Source organism: Erigeron canadensis, chromosome 7, assembly GCF_010389155.1.
Source record: "Erigeron canadensis isolate Cc75 chromosome 7, C_canadensis_v1, whole genome shotgun sequence".
NCBI classification, from domain to species: Eukaryota; Viridiplantae; Streptophyta; class Magnoliopsida; order Asterales; family Asteraceae; genus Erigeron; species Erigeron canadensis.
This window is the reverse complement of record NC_057767.1, coordinates 24693094-24711836: the sequence shown is the minus strand read 5'-3', so window position 1 is coordinate 24711836 and position 18743 is coordinate 24693094. Positions and strand designations below refer to the sequence as shown.

The 18743-nt window shown below is 32.8% G+C and overlaps 2 protein-coding genes and 1 long non-coding RNA gene across 3 annotated transcripts; 1 reads left to right on the top strand and 2 right to left on the bottom strand.

Annotated features, from left to right (window-relative positions):
* Window positions 1-1223: 1223 nt before the first annotated feature.
* LOC122609147 (F-box/kelch-repeat protein At3g06240-like) lies at window positions 1224-2441 on the bottom strand. The gene has a single exon (XM_043782205.1). The coding sequence runs from the start codon at window positions 2439-2441 to the stop codon at window positions 1224-1226; it is 1218 nt and encodes a 405-aa protein (XP_043638140.1).
* Window positions 2442-5916: 3475 nt separating this feature from the next.
* LOC122609146 (F-box/kelch-repeat protein At3g06240-like) lies at window positions 5917-8624 on the bottom strand. Its single transcript, XM_043782204.1, has 3 exons — window positions 7622-8624; window positions 6285-6352; window positions 5917-6030 (listed from the first exon to the last, which is right to left on the bottom strand). The coding sequence occupies exons 1-3, from the start codon at window positions 8622-8624 to the stop codon at window positions 5917-5919; spliced, it is 1185 nt and encodes a 394-aa protein (XP_043638139.1).
* Window positions 8625-16576: 7952 nt separating this feature from the next.
* LOC122606726 lies at window positions 16577-17170 on the top strand. The gene is made up of 3 exons (XR_006324985.1): window positions 16577-16605; window positions 17010-17041; window positions 17126-17170. It is a non-coding gene; the product is annotated as an uncharacterized LOC122606726 (long non-coding RNA).
* The last annotated feature ends 1573 nt before the right edge of the window (window positions 17171-18743 follow it).

Sequence of the window (18743 nt, the reverse complement as noted above, 5' to 3'; positions counted from 1 at the left end):
AACAGGAAACATAATAAGTGATATTCAAAGAAAAGTCATATTTGATCGATCCACACAATCCACATAATATAATCCAATCACCTCATGGGAAATCTGGAAAAGAGGAGTAGACAATCTGGGAAGACTCTTTAACTCAAAAACTTGTAAGAAAAAGAGAGAGAAAATGGGAAGGAAGTACCTCCCACTGCTCATTAGGAAATCCATATAGATAAAGGTCATCCTTTCCTGCAAAACACACCACAAACTTTAACTAATTGTTAATGTGTCCATTTGTTGATGTTAACTGTAGTGAGTCAAATGAGCCAAACCAAACAGTTATAAAGAAAATGGGCCAAATTACCCAACCCATTTGACCCATCCATTTTCCCACCATTAACAAATAACATCATAAAGCCACATATTTATACCTTGAACGCAATGGTTGGACAGCACCGCAACTGTCATTTACCTCAAAACAAATCGTCTTTAGATTCATCTAAATTACTGATGACACTGTATTTTTAACCAGCATACATAGTTTGATCCACTTTTGTTGTCTTGAATGGGCTGCTATAAAAATAAGGATCAAATCATCAAATGGGTTTCAAAAATCCATGTCTAATTGCCTGAAAGAGAAGTAATATCGGTTTCTTTTGAAAAGAAATACATGAGCTGAAAAGTATCATGAGAAATGAACAAATGAAACAGTTTGACACATAAATATGATGTATCAAACTATTATATATCATGATCAGACTTACATTCAGTAGGAAGATCATGAGGTCCACACCAAGCATTCAAATTTCTATAGTCCAATGCACAGCTCAGCTGATAAATGGCAAGTTATATCGGTTTGGGTAGTTGATGACAAACTCATTTCAGCTTCTTTATTGACGAAGCAAAATAGCTTCTTTCATATTGTTTAAAAAAGTGTGGAGACTAAACCGATTAAAATGCAACTTCAACTCAGGCAAATATAATCACATACACGAAACCAAATATAAGAAGTATTAAATCATGATTTATTAGCATTATAACTATTGGAAGCAATATAAAAACATATAATTCAGCCAAAGCAGCCTTACATTCAGCCAAAACCTAACACTACAATTGCTCAACTAAATACACTTAATCATAAATAAACCATATTAAATAGCTCCAAAAACGTATCTTTCAGTAAATATTTAAATATATATAGATAGATAGATACTGGCTAGTAGTATCAGATAACGATCCATAAGAGATCATATCAAACATGCACGACATATATTCATAGGCGATACGAGACTCTCCTTGTATATGATGCCCCTGTTAGGCCGGTATTTAAGAACAATGTCTTGCAGTTTATACGAGTGTTTAGATGTATCGTAGTAGATGATTCTATCTGGGCAGTCATCCATTTCTACATATATTATAATTCTTCCGTCATCAGTTATTTTGATAATTCTATAAAAACAGAGATCATGCTGGCCTTCCAAACCTATTGTGAAGGAACATGTTTTGGACCACGAGTAATTATCATCAACGCCTTGGTCATTAATATTCATTACCCACACATCGAAATTAAGTGTGTCATCGTCGGTGTTAGTGATCATCCATAGGCATCCATGACACGTACCCAAACGATTATATTCATTATTGATAGCCTGATCAGGCAGATGCATCTCTGAAAAGACCATCTTGTCAACATCAAATGCCACGATTTTCGAATAACCATTCTTTGAATATATATTTGTATTGATTATCCAATACAAATATCCTTTAAGGAAGGTACCAACAACGTCTTTAAAGGTAGCATATTCATGAGTGGTAAGTAGTTGTGGGTGGCTCCATGAACGTGTTTTTAGATTGAGTACATCACAAGTATTCCAAGTATCCCAATGATATTTTCCAAACCTAACAATTCTCAATTCATCAATGGTTGCACCATAACCAAATCCATATGCATGATCTAATTCATCGGAATAATAATATAAAGGTGGATTTTGATCATCATCAAGTATGTCATAAACACTGGTTGTGGGATTGTACAATATAATATGTGGATTCATACGAACATAATAACTAGAATAAAACTTAGTAAAATCGTTAACCACCAACAAGATAATTCCACTGAAAGTTCCAACAATTGTCACGGACCTACGATTCCGCTGATCACGATCGTATTCAGAAGCGGGGAGGTTGAAAAGTGAATCATCTAAATTGTGAGTCACCGATTCGTCTAATATATAAGTAGGATTTATAGGTATAGGTATCTCTGTTGTATATTCATCATCGGACTCGTCGCCCCAACTTTCAAGAAAGATCAATGGTGACCTGGACATCATAAAACTAGGATCCGAAATCAGAGCATTCCAGAGTTTTGATACACATCTACAGCGTCCCACCATTGGCTTAACTGGTAATCGGGAGAGGATATTGCAGAGGATGCCATCAGGCATATCATCAACCCCGGTAGTCATCTTCTTATGGATCTCTAAATTCCAAATCTGCTTTGATATCGAGTTAATTAATTCCTCCTGCAGCATGATCGTCTCTAGCTCTATGCCGGCTAATTAATTAGACTGGGTTTTTTTTATAATATATGAAGCCGCAGCTAGGTCTTACCAACAAAAAAGGCCTAAAGTAAGAAAGAAAGACCCGTGCTGTGCATATAAATCTAGAAAATCCATAGGCCCATACTTGATTTTACTCAACAAAGCCTATTATCTAGCTAGATTTTTATTTATTTCTATGGGTTTGGTTATTCATGATGAGATGAGATGGGTAGCTTGAACGTGTTTGGTCACAAGATTATAATTATTTCTGATTGCATTGTTATAGTAGCTGCTGCTTCAGGCCGGTTTTCAAAACTCAGAGTGATTGTTTACCATAAAACGGATATGTTACAATACAATTTGTTAAGTTGGTATACATTTTACATGATAAGGATCTTTTTGTTTGATGTGTATTGTACTTACTTTAGCCATTGCATCTAATTACCACTATCTACTATGTGTTTTTGTACTTCAGAACTTTTTAACATGTCAAATTAAAGAAACCATTGCCGGTAATATGACTCCCTTATTCTGAGATCAGATTATTCACTAGAATCGAACCATTACAAGATTTTTATGGTACATTACAGAACAGAATACGAAATAAAGTACGTACATTGGGTTGCATGCAATCAATATCGACATGATCAGTGGCCAAGACAGTATTTCATGACACCAACTTTTAACGTAAAGAACCTGTTCCTAGTTTCAGGATTATTATATATTCATATATATACACGTATCATGCAAAGTTGCAAGATATGTTCATCAAGCGATGTCGTGATGTTATAACGAGTGTAGCAAATAAAAATTACATGGCACCTCAAACTAATGCACCACTATAGTAAATTAACTCCAAGCCATAGCAGAGGGTATAAAAAATCGACATGAGTAACATCATTTTCTCGTATCAATATATATCCAGCAAATAAGCTTTAGAAGGTTAGTATTATTCTCAACCCATTTGACCCATTTCAAATAAGTTGTTACTTTTCAACAACCTCGACTGGCTAGTTAATTACATTCTGAGACAAGTGTGCATTCCATACTTTTCCCAAATAGACAGGTCATCGTCAAATCTTTTGACTTGTTTCTCTGCATGTCACTTGTGCATCTGTAATAGCTTCTGCAAGTTATTTGAATGCCAGTCTTTAATCTTTAAAGTGAACACATATCATATGTCAGAGGTCAAACAATAACTAAACGAAAATCCTTAAGTACATCCAAACAGAAAATTCAGAAGAAAATTGTAATAAGAGGCTCAAAAATGAGCAAGTCACTTGGTGTCAAGTTGGTGAAAGTGAAACATTTAAATAAAACTGATCATGTGATTCTAACACGTCAAGTCTTAATAATAACTTTTACTATGACTTTATCTACTCATCACCTGACCCAGTCTCTAGCATCTTCGGTGTACATATCACCTGGGCTGATCTCTGGTAGCTAAGGAGATGAATTTCCTAACAGCTCATCTAAATCAATGCTTTGTGTCTTCTGTCCATTTGATTAATGAATTAATAAAGATAACTATGGCGCAGAAAATGATTCTGGTCTGACACCGGTCCTAGACCGTCTCAAAAAACCTGGTCCCCTGAAATTCCTGGCCCGTTTCAGCCCGAAAAAAACAATTGCTTATAGCCTTTTTAAAAACCTTAATCCAGCCCAAACTCGGTAAAATAGTCCAAAGCTCAGTCCTACCCAGATTTCTAAGAAAACTTCGGTTTTAGGCCCACACAGATTCCACGTTTAACCCAGTTTTTGAGTTTTATGCTAAAAGATATAGCCTAGAGAGCCATTATTCAAGCATGATTTATAGGTTGCAGTTTTTGAGTTTTAAGCGTAAGACTTAGTCTAAATTTGACTTTGAATACTAAGAAAGAAAATCTGTCTGGCTTAGATAGAACCAGCCCCCTTGACCATTTAGGCTGTCGGGCCTGATTTCAGGGCTTCACGGCGGTCAGTTTTTGAAGATTACCACAATCTAGAGTTGGGTAGGCCTGGTCCCAGTTAGGCCCATGTCTTGAATTTATGAAAGAAACACAAACTTGGAGTTACCTCAATATGTCCAGATATCTCACCATTATTAACTTGTATAAAAGATCACCAAGATTGTGTGGAAAATGCCCAAAGCAAGAAAGTTGCCCAAGGTGTACTTTTAATGTTTCAAATCAGCTATTTCTTTTCATTCAATACATTAGTTTGTTATGGGGAGTTTATAGTCTTTGTAATCACATTATAACGCGCATATTATTTATGGAAATTCTGATCAAAATTGGGAAGAGTATGATGAAGCAAACCAGATTTTACTTTTGCAATAAACATTAAACAATACAGAATTATATAGAGGTATACATGTACAAATGATGTTGTACATCCTTTTTAACTGTATAATTTGTCGACTTTCCACATAATTTGCTACAAACCTATCCGTATGAGCCACTTTTCTTCACATCCGAGTCCCTACTCGTAATTCCATATGATAGAAACTAAATAAAAATCTTTTGGTTTCTTGTATACTGCACAAAATTTAGCAAACCTAGTCTGTGTTTAACCAGCAAAAATCTAAAAGGTAAATGGGGGGAACCTTAGCCCCGGTATCACAATTGGATACCCATCGACCCACCCCGTATGAGCCATATGATGCCGGTTAAATACCTCCATCCTAATCCCCACATGATCTGGGCACCCCGAAGGATCAAACCCGCGTATTTAAACTTCACATATGGGTCTAGGCTTCATTGGTAACGAGTACCTTAAAGGAATTATTTTTTGTCCCCAGCGGGGATCGAACCTGAGACCTTAAAGTCACCAAGTGCTTGCCTTACCACTAGGCTATTTTCTGTAACCTATTATACTACAACTAATCATGAAATACTATTATAAATTTGGGGCCGAGCAGTATATAAACGAAGGATTGTGCTTTCTTTTCTTCCACTTTCTTGCAGAGGTGGGCTATTCGAGTATTCGGCCAACTTACATGTGAATGGGTCAAAGACTTGAGTATGTTTCGTCTCAAACAATATAACTGGTCACATCAGAAAAAATAACGAGCCAAAAAAGTTGTTCCTAAAGTCTATATCAAATACATACAACCTACTAAATCGTTCAATTCAAAGATTCTTAGATTCATATTACCAATGATAAAATGTAATAATAATGTTTATGTAATTATGATTAATGCTTAATGGATTTATGAAATAAATCATGAATGGACAAAAGAAAGTGTGTGCACGTCAATCACTCTCCCATCCAATTGCCGCCCATACTTAGAAAGAGCATTTGAAACCTAAAATACGTTTTGACTTCATACTCAACCCGCCTATCTCTAATCTATCAATTATATTGGCCATGAATTAACTTACTGGAAAGTGTATTTTGCTAGGGGAAAACCCATGTCAAATCATGCCAAGAGTAGTTCAAGTGACTGGATTTCAGAACGATTAGAGTTTGACCTTTTTGCTGCTGCTGTGATATGACACAAATGATTTCTCCTTCTCTTGCTTCTTAGCCGCCCCTGACAGAAGTTCAAAAATTGTTGAGAGGTCATTTATGAAGTTTCCTGCAGCCCAATTGAAACATTCAGCCCAAAGTAGAAGAAAGATGGTTAGAATGTTAGATGATAGCATCAAATGAGGTAAGTGAACAGGATATATAAAAAGTGATATTCAATTTAAAGTCATATATGATCGATTCACATAATATAATCGAAGCCAGTCCTTTTCTTGCACAGTCAATTCCTAGTGCAGGTTCTGGAAGCTCGAGAGGTACCTCTTCAGCAGGCAAATTCACCTCCCACTGCTCATTAGGAAATCCATATAGATAATGGTCATCCTTTCCTGCAAAACACAACAAAAAACTTTAACTAATTGTTAATGAGTCTATTTGTCCTATGTTATCTGTGGTGGGTCAAATGAGCGAAACCAACCAGTTATAAAGAAAATGGGCGGAATTATCCAATCCGTTTGACCCATCCATTTTCCCACCATTAACAAATAACATCAATAAAGAAATCGTCTTAAGATTTATCTAAATTACTGACGACACGGTATTTTTAACCAGCATACATAGTTTGGTCCAGTTTTGTTGTCTCGAATGGGCGGCTATAAAAAAAGGTCATTAAATGGGTTTAAAAATCCATGTCTAATTGCCTGAAAGAGAAGTAATATCGGTTTCGTTTTGAAAAGAAATACATGGGCTGAAAAGTATCATGAGAAATGAACAAATGAAGCAGTTTTATACATAAATATGATGTATCAAACATTTCTGTCAAATATGATGTTCTTGAACATTATTAGTAGCCCAGAATATTATTCTGTTAAATATGATGTTCTTGAAACGTTAAATATATTCCTGGGCACTCAGTTTCAAATGATGAGACTTACATTCAGTAGGAAGATCATGAGTTCCACACCAAGCATTCAAACTTTTCACAGTCCAATGCTTAGCACCAGATGCACAGCTCAGCTGATTAATGTAAAGTTATATCGCCATATCGATTTGGGTACGTTGTTGATGACAACTCATTTCAGCTTCTATATTGACGAAGCAAAATAGCTTCTTTCATATTGTTTAAATAAGTGTGGAGACTTAACCGATTAAAAGGCAGTGGATGAGTTAATGCAACTTCAACTCAAGCAAATATAAGAAGTATTAAATCATTTATTAACATCATAATTATTAGAAGCAAAAAACATATATATCAGCCAAAACAACCTTAAATTCAGTCAAAACTTAACATTACAATTGCTTAACTAAATACACATAATCATAAATAAACCATATTAAATAGCTCCAAAAAAGTTCTTTTCACTAAATATTTAAATATATAGATAAATAGGTATTGGCTAGAAGTATCAGATAAATATCGAGAAGAGATCATATCAAACATGCATGACATATATTCATAGGCGATACGAGACTCTCTTTGTATATGATGCCCCTTTTAGGCCGGTCGTTTTCTAGATCAACGTCTTGCAGTTTATACGAGTCTTTTGATATATCGTAGTAGATGATTCTATCTGGGCAGTGATCCATCTCTACATATATTATAATTCTTCCGTCATCGGTAATTTTGATAATTCTATAAAAATAGAGATGATGCTGACCTTCCAAACCTATTGTCAAGGAACATGTTTTGGACCATGAGTAATTATCAGCAACGTCTTGGTCAATAATATTCATTGCCCACACATCGAAATTAATTGTGTCATCGGCGGTGTTGGTGATCATCCATAGGCATCCATGGCACGTACCCAAACAATTGTTTTCATCATTTATAACCGGATAGGGCAGATGCATCTCTGAAAAGACCATCTTGTCAACATCAAATGCCACGATTTTCGAATAACCATTCTTTGAATATATATTTGTATTGATTATCCAATACAAATATCCTTTAAGGAAGGTACCAACAACGTCTTTAAAGATAGTATATTGATGAGTGATATGTAATTGTGGGTGGCTCCATGAACGTGTTTTTAGATTGAGTACATCACAAGTATTCCAAGTATCCGATTGATATTTTCTACACCTAACAATTTTCAACTCATCTACGGTTGCACCATAACCAAATCCATATGCATGCTTGTCTTCGTAATGATTATCAAATAAAGGTGGATTTGGATCATCATCAAGTATTTCATAAACACCGGTTGCGGGATTGTACAAAATAATATGCGGATCCATATGATGGGAAAAAGTAGGATAAAACTCTGTAAAATCGGTAACCACCAACAAGATAATTCCACTGAAAGTTCCGACAATTGTCACAAACCTACGATTCCGGTGATCCGCATTCCCGTGTTCAGGAGGGGGGAGGTTGAAGATTGAATCATCTAAATCAACTGTAACCGATTCCCTAGTTTCGTCTAATATATATGTAGGATTTATAGGTATAGGTATCTCTGTTGTATATTCATCGTCGGACTCGTCGCCCCAACTTTCAAGATAGATCAATGGTGACCTAGACATCATAAAACTAGGATCCGAAATCAGAGCATTCCAGCGTTTTGATACACATTTACAGCGTCCCACCATTGGCTTAACTGGTAATCGGGAGAGGATATTGCAGAGAATGTCATCAGGCATATCGTCAACCCGAGTAGTCATCTTCTTATGGATCTCTAAATTCCAAATCTGCTTTGATATCGAGTTAATTTATTCCTCCTGCTGCATGATCGTCTCTCTAGGCCGACTAATTAATTAGGCTGGTTTTTTTTTTATATAATATGAAGCCGAAGTCTTACGTGTTCCCCAAGATATATAGATACCCTAACAACAAAGAGGCTTATAGTAAGCTGTGCATATAAATCTAGAAAATCCATAAGCCCATACTTGATTTTACACAACAAAGCCCATTATCTAAGATTTTATGGGTTTGGTTATTCATGATGAGAATGATAATATATACTTTGTTTTGGAAATAAAAAACAAATTGATTCATTGTTCACGCATGCATTTTCAAAACTCAACTTCAGGTTTAAGCAGAAGCTCAACTTCAGGTTTTCAAAACTCAAGTGATATATATATATATATATATGATATTCTTTAACACCTCGATTTTTAAACGGTATTATTTTAAATATGATACTTGGTATTATATTTTATAGAGTAAGCATAAATGAGTCATTTCCTTATAAAAGTGTTAGAGGGGCGTTTGGTTCGCAGAATATTTTTTATGAAATTAGAATCTGATGGATTTGTAATCTGAATGGATTAAAATCTGATGGAATTGAAAATTGAATAAATTATAATCTATTTGTGTTTGGTTGATCAGAATGAAACGAAAATTCATAATATTAATTATATAGTTATAGTAAATAAACATATATAATTTAAATAATGATAATATAAATGTTTTTACAAAATAAAAAAACTATCTAAAAATTTTTTAAGTTTATTTTTTATAAACTAATATTATTTAATAAAATAATATTTTAAATTATTTTATTTTAAAAAATAATATTAATTTTTAAGATAATATATTTTTATAAAATTATAGTATATATAAAGTAAATTTAATATTTTTATAAAATAAAGTATTTTTATAAAATAAAATGTTTCTTATAATTTAAATTAAATAAATTTTATAAAACAACAACACTTTTTTATAAATTTGTAATTATTTCTAGTTTTATAAAATATTAGTATATTATAAACTAAAATTAAAATTTTATAAAATAAAATTGTTTTATAAAATAAATGTTTCTTATTATTTAAATTAAATAAATTTTATAAAACAACAATAAATTTTTATAAACTCTTATTATTCATATGAATCCTTTAAAAATGATGGAAACCAAGGGACTAATCTCACTTGGATCAACCATCATCAAAATCTCATCAAACATGATTGGTTACTCCAGTGAATTACTCCGGCGACTGTGCAATCATATTTGATTGGTCTAGCCAATCAAGCTTCATTGGTTACTCCGACGGATTACTCCGGCGACATTGTCCAATCATATTTGATTGGTCAAGCCAATCAAGCTTGATTGGTTACTCCGGTGAATTACTCCGGCGACATTGTCCAATCATATTTGATTGGTCAAACCAATCAAACTTGATTGGTTACTCCGGTGAATTACTCCGGTGACATTGTCCAATCATATTTGATTGGTCAAGCCAAATCAAACTTGATTGGTAATCACTAAGACACTGTGATTTTTCCGGCGAGCTCAAAAACAGTGTTTATTGGCTAGGGTTTGTGCGGAATGTGTTTTTGAGTGATTTGGTACAAGTTTCATGCGTTAATTCGAAGAACAACAAAGCTATAGCGTTTTTTAGTTTTCCGGTGAGTTTTTCAAGTTTTCCGGCGAGTGTAGATCGGATTAATTTCTAGTCAGGGTTTGTTCATGGTGTGATTGTGAGTGTTTTGGTGTAAGTGTGATGTTCTAATTCTAAGGAACGAAGGTTTTATCGGCGTTTGAAGTTTTCCGGCGAAGTTGTTGCATTTTCCGGCGGTTGTATCGCCTGAGAAGAAGGAGGGGGAGTTGATCGTCGTCGCCGGTCAGAGATAAAGGTGGAGATGGCCGTGGTTCAAGATCTTGTTGCCGGAAAAAAGGGAGAGAGAGAATCTATGTGTGTGTTTGTGTTTGTGTGTGTGTGTGTGTGTTGGGAGGAAAGAGACGACGGGAAGGGGAGATATCAAGGGTTGGGATTTATTTTTTAGGGGATAATCGAATGGTCAAGATTTGTCCTCTAGTTTCCAAAGAAAATTTAGGCCTCAAATGAACAAAACACTTGTAATTATTTCTAATTAATAATTAATAAAAATAAAAAAAAACTCTAATTAATAATAATAATAAATGATAAATATAGTCTCAAAAATCACAGTAATAATAGTTATAACAAATATATAATGAAATAATAATTAAAAAAAAAAGTTAACTTTTATTAAAATTTGAATTCCTTTAGAATTTCAAACATTCCATCCATTTTGCTAAGGAATGTTAAATTCCTTCATTTAATGGAATTCAAAGGAATCCAATTCCATTTCCTTGTGAACCAAACACCTTATAGAATAGAATCTGAATTTCATTCCGTCAACCAAACAATATATGGAATGAAATTCAGATTCCAATTTCATCAGATTCCAGGAAATTTCGCGAACCAAACTCCCCCTTAGTCTCTAAATGAAATGTTAGATAAAAAATAGGGGATGAAGTGTATCTAGTAGTATAAAATACCTTTAATTAAATTAAAACATAACTAAATACTAAAAACCTCTTGATATATGTTTTGTGTGTCGTGAGTTTGCAGCCAAAAAGAAAAGAAGAAGCAAAACTCATCTAATCTCATCTTCATCAATAATTCATTTTCCTTTTATATCAAAGTTAAAATCCTTTAACTCTTCATCATCATCATCATCATCATCATATAATAATAATATAATAATAATAATAATAATAATAATAATAATAATAATAATAATAATAATAATAATAATAATAATAATAATATTCTAGTCTATTTAAGAATTATAAAAGAAGTTGTGGCTAGGGTTCATCAAAGAAAGATTTAGGGATTTCAAGTATTTAGGGATTTTAAGTTTAGGAGTTGTCATTGCTATAAATTCAAAGAAAGGTAACATTATTATTGTTGTTATTTATTATAGTATTATTTCTAGTATTGTTATGGAATTAGATGAAATTTTATCATCACCAATTTTAGTAAATAATTTGTAAAACCCATATTTTTATTGGTGTTGTTTGGCTAATTAAAGTTGAATTTGGACTTTAGATTTTGAGATAACAAAAAAAGATTGTTAAGTGATAGTATGGTCAAGCTTTATTATGTATTTCAGAATTTTATGAGAAAAATGTATATATGTATTTAGCCAAACACAATAATATATGTATATTATGGGTTAAAGAGTTGATTATAATTAAGTAAATAATATTGGATTTGTATTGTGTTAATAGGTTGTTGATTTTGGTCATCTAAGATTACTTGCAAGTTGTCGTTTGAAAGGTGAGTACAACTTATGCCTCATGTATATATTGTATATATGTTAACATAGAGCAGCTTGATGAGAAAATACCATTCTACCAACACTACAACAAAAATCACTTTTAGGGAGGACGAATGTCCTCGCAAAAGGCCTAATTTCTCCTTGCAAAAACAATTAGCGAGGACATGTCCTTGCAATATCTTTGTCGCGGAAGCCTTCTCGCAAGAAGTATCCGGCAACCACTATTATGACATATAGCGAGGAGATATAGTTGGAAAAAGAATAAAGGAAAAAGAAATGTAAATTACTCATTGGGAGGATTGTCCTTGCAATAAGAAAAACACATTTTTATGTAAAAAATTATTTAAATATATAAATATATGTATTTGTTATGTTATATTATACGGTATAAATAATAATACTTGGTATTAAGCTATAGTAATCGTATTTAGCATTAGCGAGGACTGTCCTTGCAGCATGTATTTTCCCGTTATTTTTAATTTGTTCTCGCAATATGTTTCAGGGAGGACAGTCCTCCCCATTTTTTTATTTTTTTTGTCAATTTCAAAATGAACCTGCTGTAAATGTAGCTTCCCGCCCAAAATTTTTCCTGGTCGATAACCTGTTTCTAGGTAATCTGACCTCACTGTCCAGAGTTGTACTCACTCTTTATCAAACAAAAAATGAACGACAAAAACATGATACAACTACAATTACTATTACAATTATCAACTAAACAAAATACTCGCACAATCAACAAAAGGTTTTAGCCACAAATTCAAAGTGCATATTCGATTACAAAAGGTTTCAAATATGCATGATACACATATCAGAAGTATACCAAAGTTAATCACATCCCAAAAGACTTCTCAAAAGTTTTGATGATTTCACTCTTGATAATTTACCATAGCTCATGCCTTCCGAATTCGTTCCCTTCTGAAAGAGAATGACGACATAAATTAGAGTTATGTATATTCAAGCAATCAAAAATCCGTTTACATTAACATAATGTATATTACAACAAACTGTTGCCGCTTACAATCTATAATTTCTGACTTTGTATCTATGTTTCTAATATGTTTTGTTTACCGTCACATAATTGATGCTTCTGTTTCTTTATGTTCTAGTGTATCTAATATCTATATATATCATCGAGTAGCCATTTAGAAAACCATCGGCATAGATTCTACTTGCTTAAATATAATCTACTTATTCATATGTATACGAATGAACTAGTATGCTACTGATCTCACAAACACGCTACTATACTTTTTAGGATATAACAAATCAGGCTTCCAATAGTTCAGGACCAGTTCTGTCCTTACCCGCCCAATTTACCAACTCTAGCTAAAGTCGATATACGAATGAACTAGTATGCTACTTATCTCACAAACACGCTACTATACTTTCTAGGATATAACAAATCAGGCTTCCAATAGTCCATGACCAGTTCTGTCCTTACCCACCCAATTTACCAACTCTAGCTAAAGTCAATATACGAATGAACTAGTATGCTACTTATCTCACAAACACGCTACTATACTTTCTAGGATATAATTTACCAACTCTAGCTAAAGTCAATATACGAATGAACTAGTATGCTACTGATCTCACAAACACGCTACTATACTTTCTAGGATGTAACAAATTAGGCTTCACGCATATTGAAATTACGACAAGTAGATTTATATATAAATTATTGTCGTTATGGTATCACGCATATTGAAATTACGTGTAACTTTCCCAATAATGTCACATACATTTACTGCTCTGAATTTTGGTCGATACAAACAATTTTTCGAGATCAAAACGTGTATCGTCCAGGTAATCATTTTTTTCCTCTGATCGAATTATCAAAAATCCCTGATTTTTTATCTTGTCTATAAGATTTAGATACCGAGTTCCGCAACCTTGCATATATACACAAACATACATTATTTATTTCCCTAAATCAAAAATATAAAATGTTGGTAATAACTTTACGTGTAAATAAATTAATTTAGTTTGATAATTAGATTAGAATAGTTATGAATACTTTATTACTTTATACATTAAAAAAATATATATATACATCTTTTGGGGAATACAAAATTTTTAAAATAATATGAAAATAAACCGGAAAATTTTTTTAAAAAATCTTTTAAAAACTTTCGCAAGGACAGTCCTCGGAATAAGTTGAAACCGGGAATTTTTAAGTATTTGGTGGGAATTTTAATTTTTTTTTAAATACAATAACGAAAATAAAGAGGGAAATTTTAATTATTATAAGTATTTCAAAAAAGTTTTAAAAAACCTTTTGCCAGGACTGTAGTCGCGATAAGTAAAAACCGGGAATATTTAATGATTTTGTAGAAGTTGTAAATATAACAGAATACGAAATTAGATATTCTTTTTCTTTTTAAAATATATGGGGAGGATAGTCCTCGCAAAAAGGTTTAGTCAACAAGTTTTCCTTTTTTTTCTCTTTGACTTTCTTTTTCCTCAACATATGTCTTTGACTGCTACTTTAAAAAATCAAAAAGAAAATATTTTTTCACTTTTAGCGAGAATTGTCCTCACGATATTATTGGTCAAACAAAAAAATCAACTCTTGAAATTTTTTTGTCCTTTAGCGAGGACATGGTGTCCTCCCCAAAAGTTTTTTGTCACTTTTGCTCATTTTTCTTGTAGTGCAAGTATGTTTACTTATTTGATTATGCTTTTTGAGATAGTATGTATATAACGGTAGTAAGTGTGCTTTGTGGTAATTATGCTCAGTGATTGAGCTTAGTGACTGGGCTTGGTGATTGAGCTTAGTGGTTGGGCTTAGTGATTGAGCTTAGTGGTAATTATGTATGGTGTTAATAGTGTATTGTGGTAATCAACATGAAAAGAAAAAGATTAGATTTGGTAATGATTGTGTATAATTAAAATTTGTGTTTAACAACGACTGTGGTTAAGGGCTTTGTGTTTAGAGATGAGGTGTTGAGTGATGATCTTGTTAAAAAGGATCATGTGATGCAAGTTATTGTATGAGTATATATTGATGTGTGATAGTTTATGTATGGTAGTTGAACATATGTGTTCGTGTATATAAATGTAGCATGATTTATACTCACCAACCAAAATTGCTTATATTTTTAGTTGTTTATATTTTTATAGGTTCAACCAGATTAAAGGACAAAGCCAAGTTGGATTAGTCAGCTAAAGCCTTTGAAGTGAAGGTAGTATTAATTTGGTGGTAGTTAATCCATTTTGTTATCCAAGCTCTTGATCAAACGTTTGAAAGTGTTGTCTTTTGGGTTGTGAAATGGTCAAATAGTAAAGTGATGGTTTGTAATATGTCTTGGTTGTGATTATTTGACTAGTTTACATGAGTAGCCAAATGATATTTTAGCATGTAGATTTAAGTGTTAATTTAGTTAGCTAAGTTCAAGGTAAATACTAGTTTGAAAATGGTTGAGTTGTTTTGTTTTTCAAGTTTGGTAAAAGTTCTACAGGTTTGAAAGTTGACTTTACGAATAGGTCATGCTGAAATTTTTTTAAAAAAAGAAAAAGTCAAATCATTAAGTTTGTCGTTTTACGTTTTGGTCGTTTCATATTCATTTTGGGAGCAAAGGGGGTTAGTTTATGATTGTTTACCATAAAACTGATATGTTACAAAACAAGTTGTTAATTTGGTGACATTTTACATGATATCTTTTTGTTTAATTTGTATTGTATTTTACCCATTACAACTAATTAATGGATGGAGATTCCCTCAAGTTGAAAACAACTTGAGAGGTGAAGTTAGAGAGATCATGACCTTTGATTTATTATCAAGGGCTGAGATTCAAAGATGATTATTGAATCTTGGCCCTTGATTTTAATCGAAGGGTCAAGAATTTCCTAACTTGACTCAAGTTAGAGGCTTAACTTGAGGGAATCTCACTCCCTAATTAATTGTTCAATAGAAATGTTTGATTCGAACCTGAGGCCAACACTATCTACCAGGGACGGATCCAAAAAAAATTTTGTGAGGGGGCAAAATTATAAGTCGTATGTCATATTTATTACAGCGTAAAACAAAAAAAAGTTGTAACATGGTTAGAGAAAAATTAACAAAAAGAATTAGTCTATACTCACAACCCTGAACTATTTTTATTACTAACACAGATATTAAATCTCAATATATGTATGCCATATTTAATAGTCCATTTCTAAAGAAATCTAAGAAGGCAATGTTTTTTCTTAATATGTTTGTGTCATTTTGGACGGACTATTAGAAGGTTTTTTCTTTGACTAGGTATTGGATGAGGGGCTCTTTAGCGTGGACCCGGTTAAGACAACATAGTCTAGACCATCCATTGTAATATTCGACCCACACCAATCAAAAAGGGAAATAATTATAAATTTATGTAGCTTAAAAACTAAGTTGTAGTACTTTGTAACCAAATTATAAATATATGAAACTTTAAGGGCAGAAATGAAAATTAAGCAATACATGTTTGGTCGTGCAACTATTATCTTCCACATGTTGTGTTACATATAGAATATAATATAATATTAAAGATTCATCTTCTTCTTCGCCATTTCACCACCTGCAACACCTTTCTAATCAAAATCAATTTTGGTGTTGAAAATTTTAAAAGTAAAAAAGGTTTAAAGCTTACAAGATCAGTGAGTAATCTCTATTTAGTTATACATCTTTTTCTTTTATTTTAGCAATTAAATAACAAATATATCAATAAAATAAGAAAATATATAAATATTATATCAAAATTGAAGTGGGGGCAACTACCCTCATTGCCCCCATGCTAAATCCTGCTATCTACTATGCGTTTTTGAATTTTATAACTTTTTTAACATGTGAACCAACTTTATTAACATGTGATGTATTCAATCTAAAAACACGTTAGTTTATCCATTTGTTATAAAGTGATTACACTAATTAATCTGATATTTTTAATTGTAATGTGATTGTAATCTCGATTCCTCGGTTCTCCGTTGAATTCTATTTTTAATTGTCATAGATTGGGATCTTTTTTACTACGTACTGATTTTTTTTTTTACTTGTGTTGTAGAATGAAGACTATTGTGTTATTCACAAGACTAGGTAATGTAATCTCAGTCTTTTGAGAGTAATATAACCCCTTATTTTATCATTATTCTGTTCTCAAAATGTGTTTTCTTTATGCAGTTGGAATTGCCGCCGGAGGATGCAAGGTAACTTGTGAAGAAGATTTCAGTTATCCACGATCTGTGTTTCAGTCTTTAATCTTTAAAGCCCACACATATCATATGTCAGAGGTCAAACTATAACTAAACCAATATTCAGAAGATACATACATAAAAAGTGTAGTAAAAAGGCTCACAAATGGGCAAGTCACTTGGTGTCAAGTTGGTGAAAGTGAAACATTTAGATAAACCAAGTAAAAAAACAGCAACTACCAATGTGTACATAAGGCATACCAACTTAAAAGCCATTGCAGCCTGTCATACCATTGTATCGTCATGAAGCAGCCATATTATTTGTTAAACTAAAAATGCACGGTATAATAAGAATGAGTACTTAACATAGTCAACATTTGACCCAGAAATGTCAAAATATATCATCAGCACAATCTTTAACTATGTGTGAAAGTCATTTTTTATAATCCATGTTACAAGCTATTAGGTTACCTTTTGCTTGAGGAGAACCCGATACCAAGTGAAATAATATTAACTAGAACCGCAATTTTTCTTTTTTTATCAATACTCCTCGATTTACGGTCAAAATCCATGTAGAAGAAACCCATTTGTAAAGTGTAAAATACCAGGTCCATTATTTGGGCTACCACAATTTTATTTTATTTTTGCCTTCTGTCACGTTATGTTGTGATTCTAACACTTCACGTCTCAATAATAACTTTTACTATGACCTTATCTACCCATCACCTGACCCGATCTCTCTAGCATCTTCGGTGTACATATCACCAGGAATGGTCACTGGTGGCGAAGGAGGTGAATTTCCTAACAGCTCATCTAAATCAATGCTTTGTGTCTTCTGTCTACACCTATACTTTTTATTGATCTGTTTATACGAGTCTTTTGATATATCGTAGTAGATGATACTTTCTGGGCAGTCATCCATTTCTACATATATTATAATTCTTCCGTCATCGGTAATTTTGATAATTCTATAAAAATAGAGATCATGCTGACCTTCCAAATCTACTGTCAAGGAACATGTTTTGGATCACGAGTAATTATCATCAACGCCTTGGTCATTAAAATTCATTACCCACGCATCGAAATTAAGAGTGTGGACGGCGGTGTTGGTGATCATCCATAGGCATCCATGACACGTACCCAAATGATTTTATTGATAGTCAGATCGGGCAGATGCATCTCTGAGAATACCATCTTGTCAACATCAAATGCCACGATTTTCGAATAACGATTCCCTTTTTTCTTCTCATTGATTATCCAATACAAATATCCTTTAAGGAAGGTACCAACAACGTCTTTAAAGATAGCATATTGATGAGTGATATGTAATTGTGGGTGGCTCCATGAACGTGTTTTTAGATTGAGTACATCACAAACATTCCAAGTATCCGATTGATATTTTCTACACCTAACAATTTTCAACTCATCTACGGCTGCGCCATAACCAAATCCATATGCATGCTTGTCTTGGTCACGATTATCATATAAAGGTGGATTTGGATCATCATCAAGTATTTCATAAACACCGGTTGCCGGATTGTACAAAATAATAAGCGGCTCCATATAAGTCTCATAATCAGGATAAAACTGAGTATAATCCGTAACCA

Excerpts from the sequence above, each read along its gene's own strand:
- LOC122609147 (XM_043782205.1), bottom strand. The coding sequence starts at position 2,441 with ATGACTACCGGGGTTGATGATATGCCTGATGGCATCCTCTGCAATATC.
- LOC122609146 (XM_043782204.1), bottom strand. The coding sequence starts at position 8,624 with ATGACTACTCGGGTTGACGATATGCCTGATGACATTCTCTGCAATATC. Across the intron at positions 6,353-7,621 it reads CTTGACAATAGGTTTGGAAG|GAAAGGATGACCATTATCTA; the intron begins GTCAGCATCATC and ends TGTGTTTTGCAG. Across the intron at positions 6,031-6,284 it reads TGAATTTGCCTGCTGAAGAG|GGGCGGCTAAGAAGCAAGAG; the intron begins GTACCTCTCGAG and ends AACTTCTGTCAG.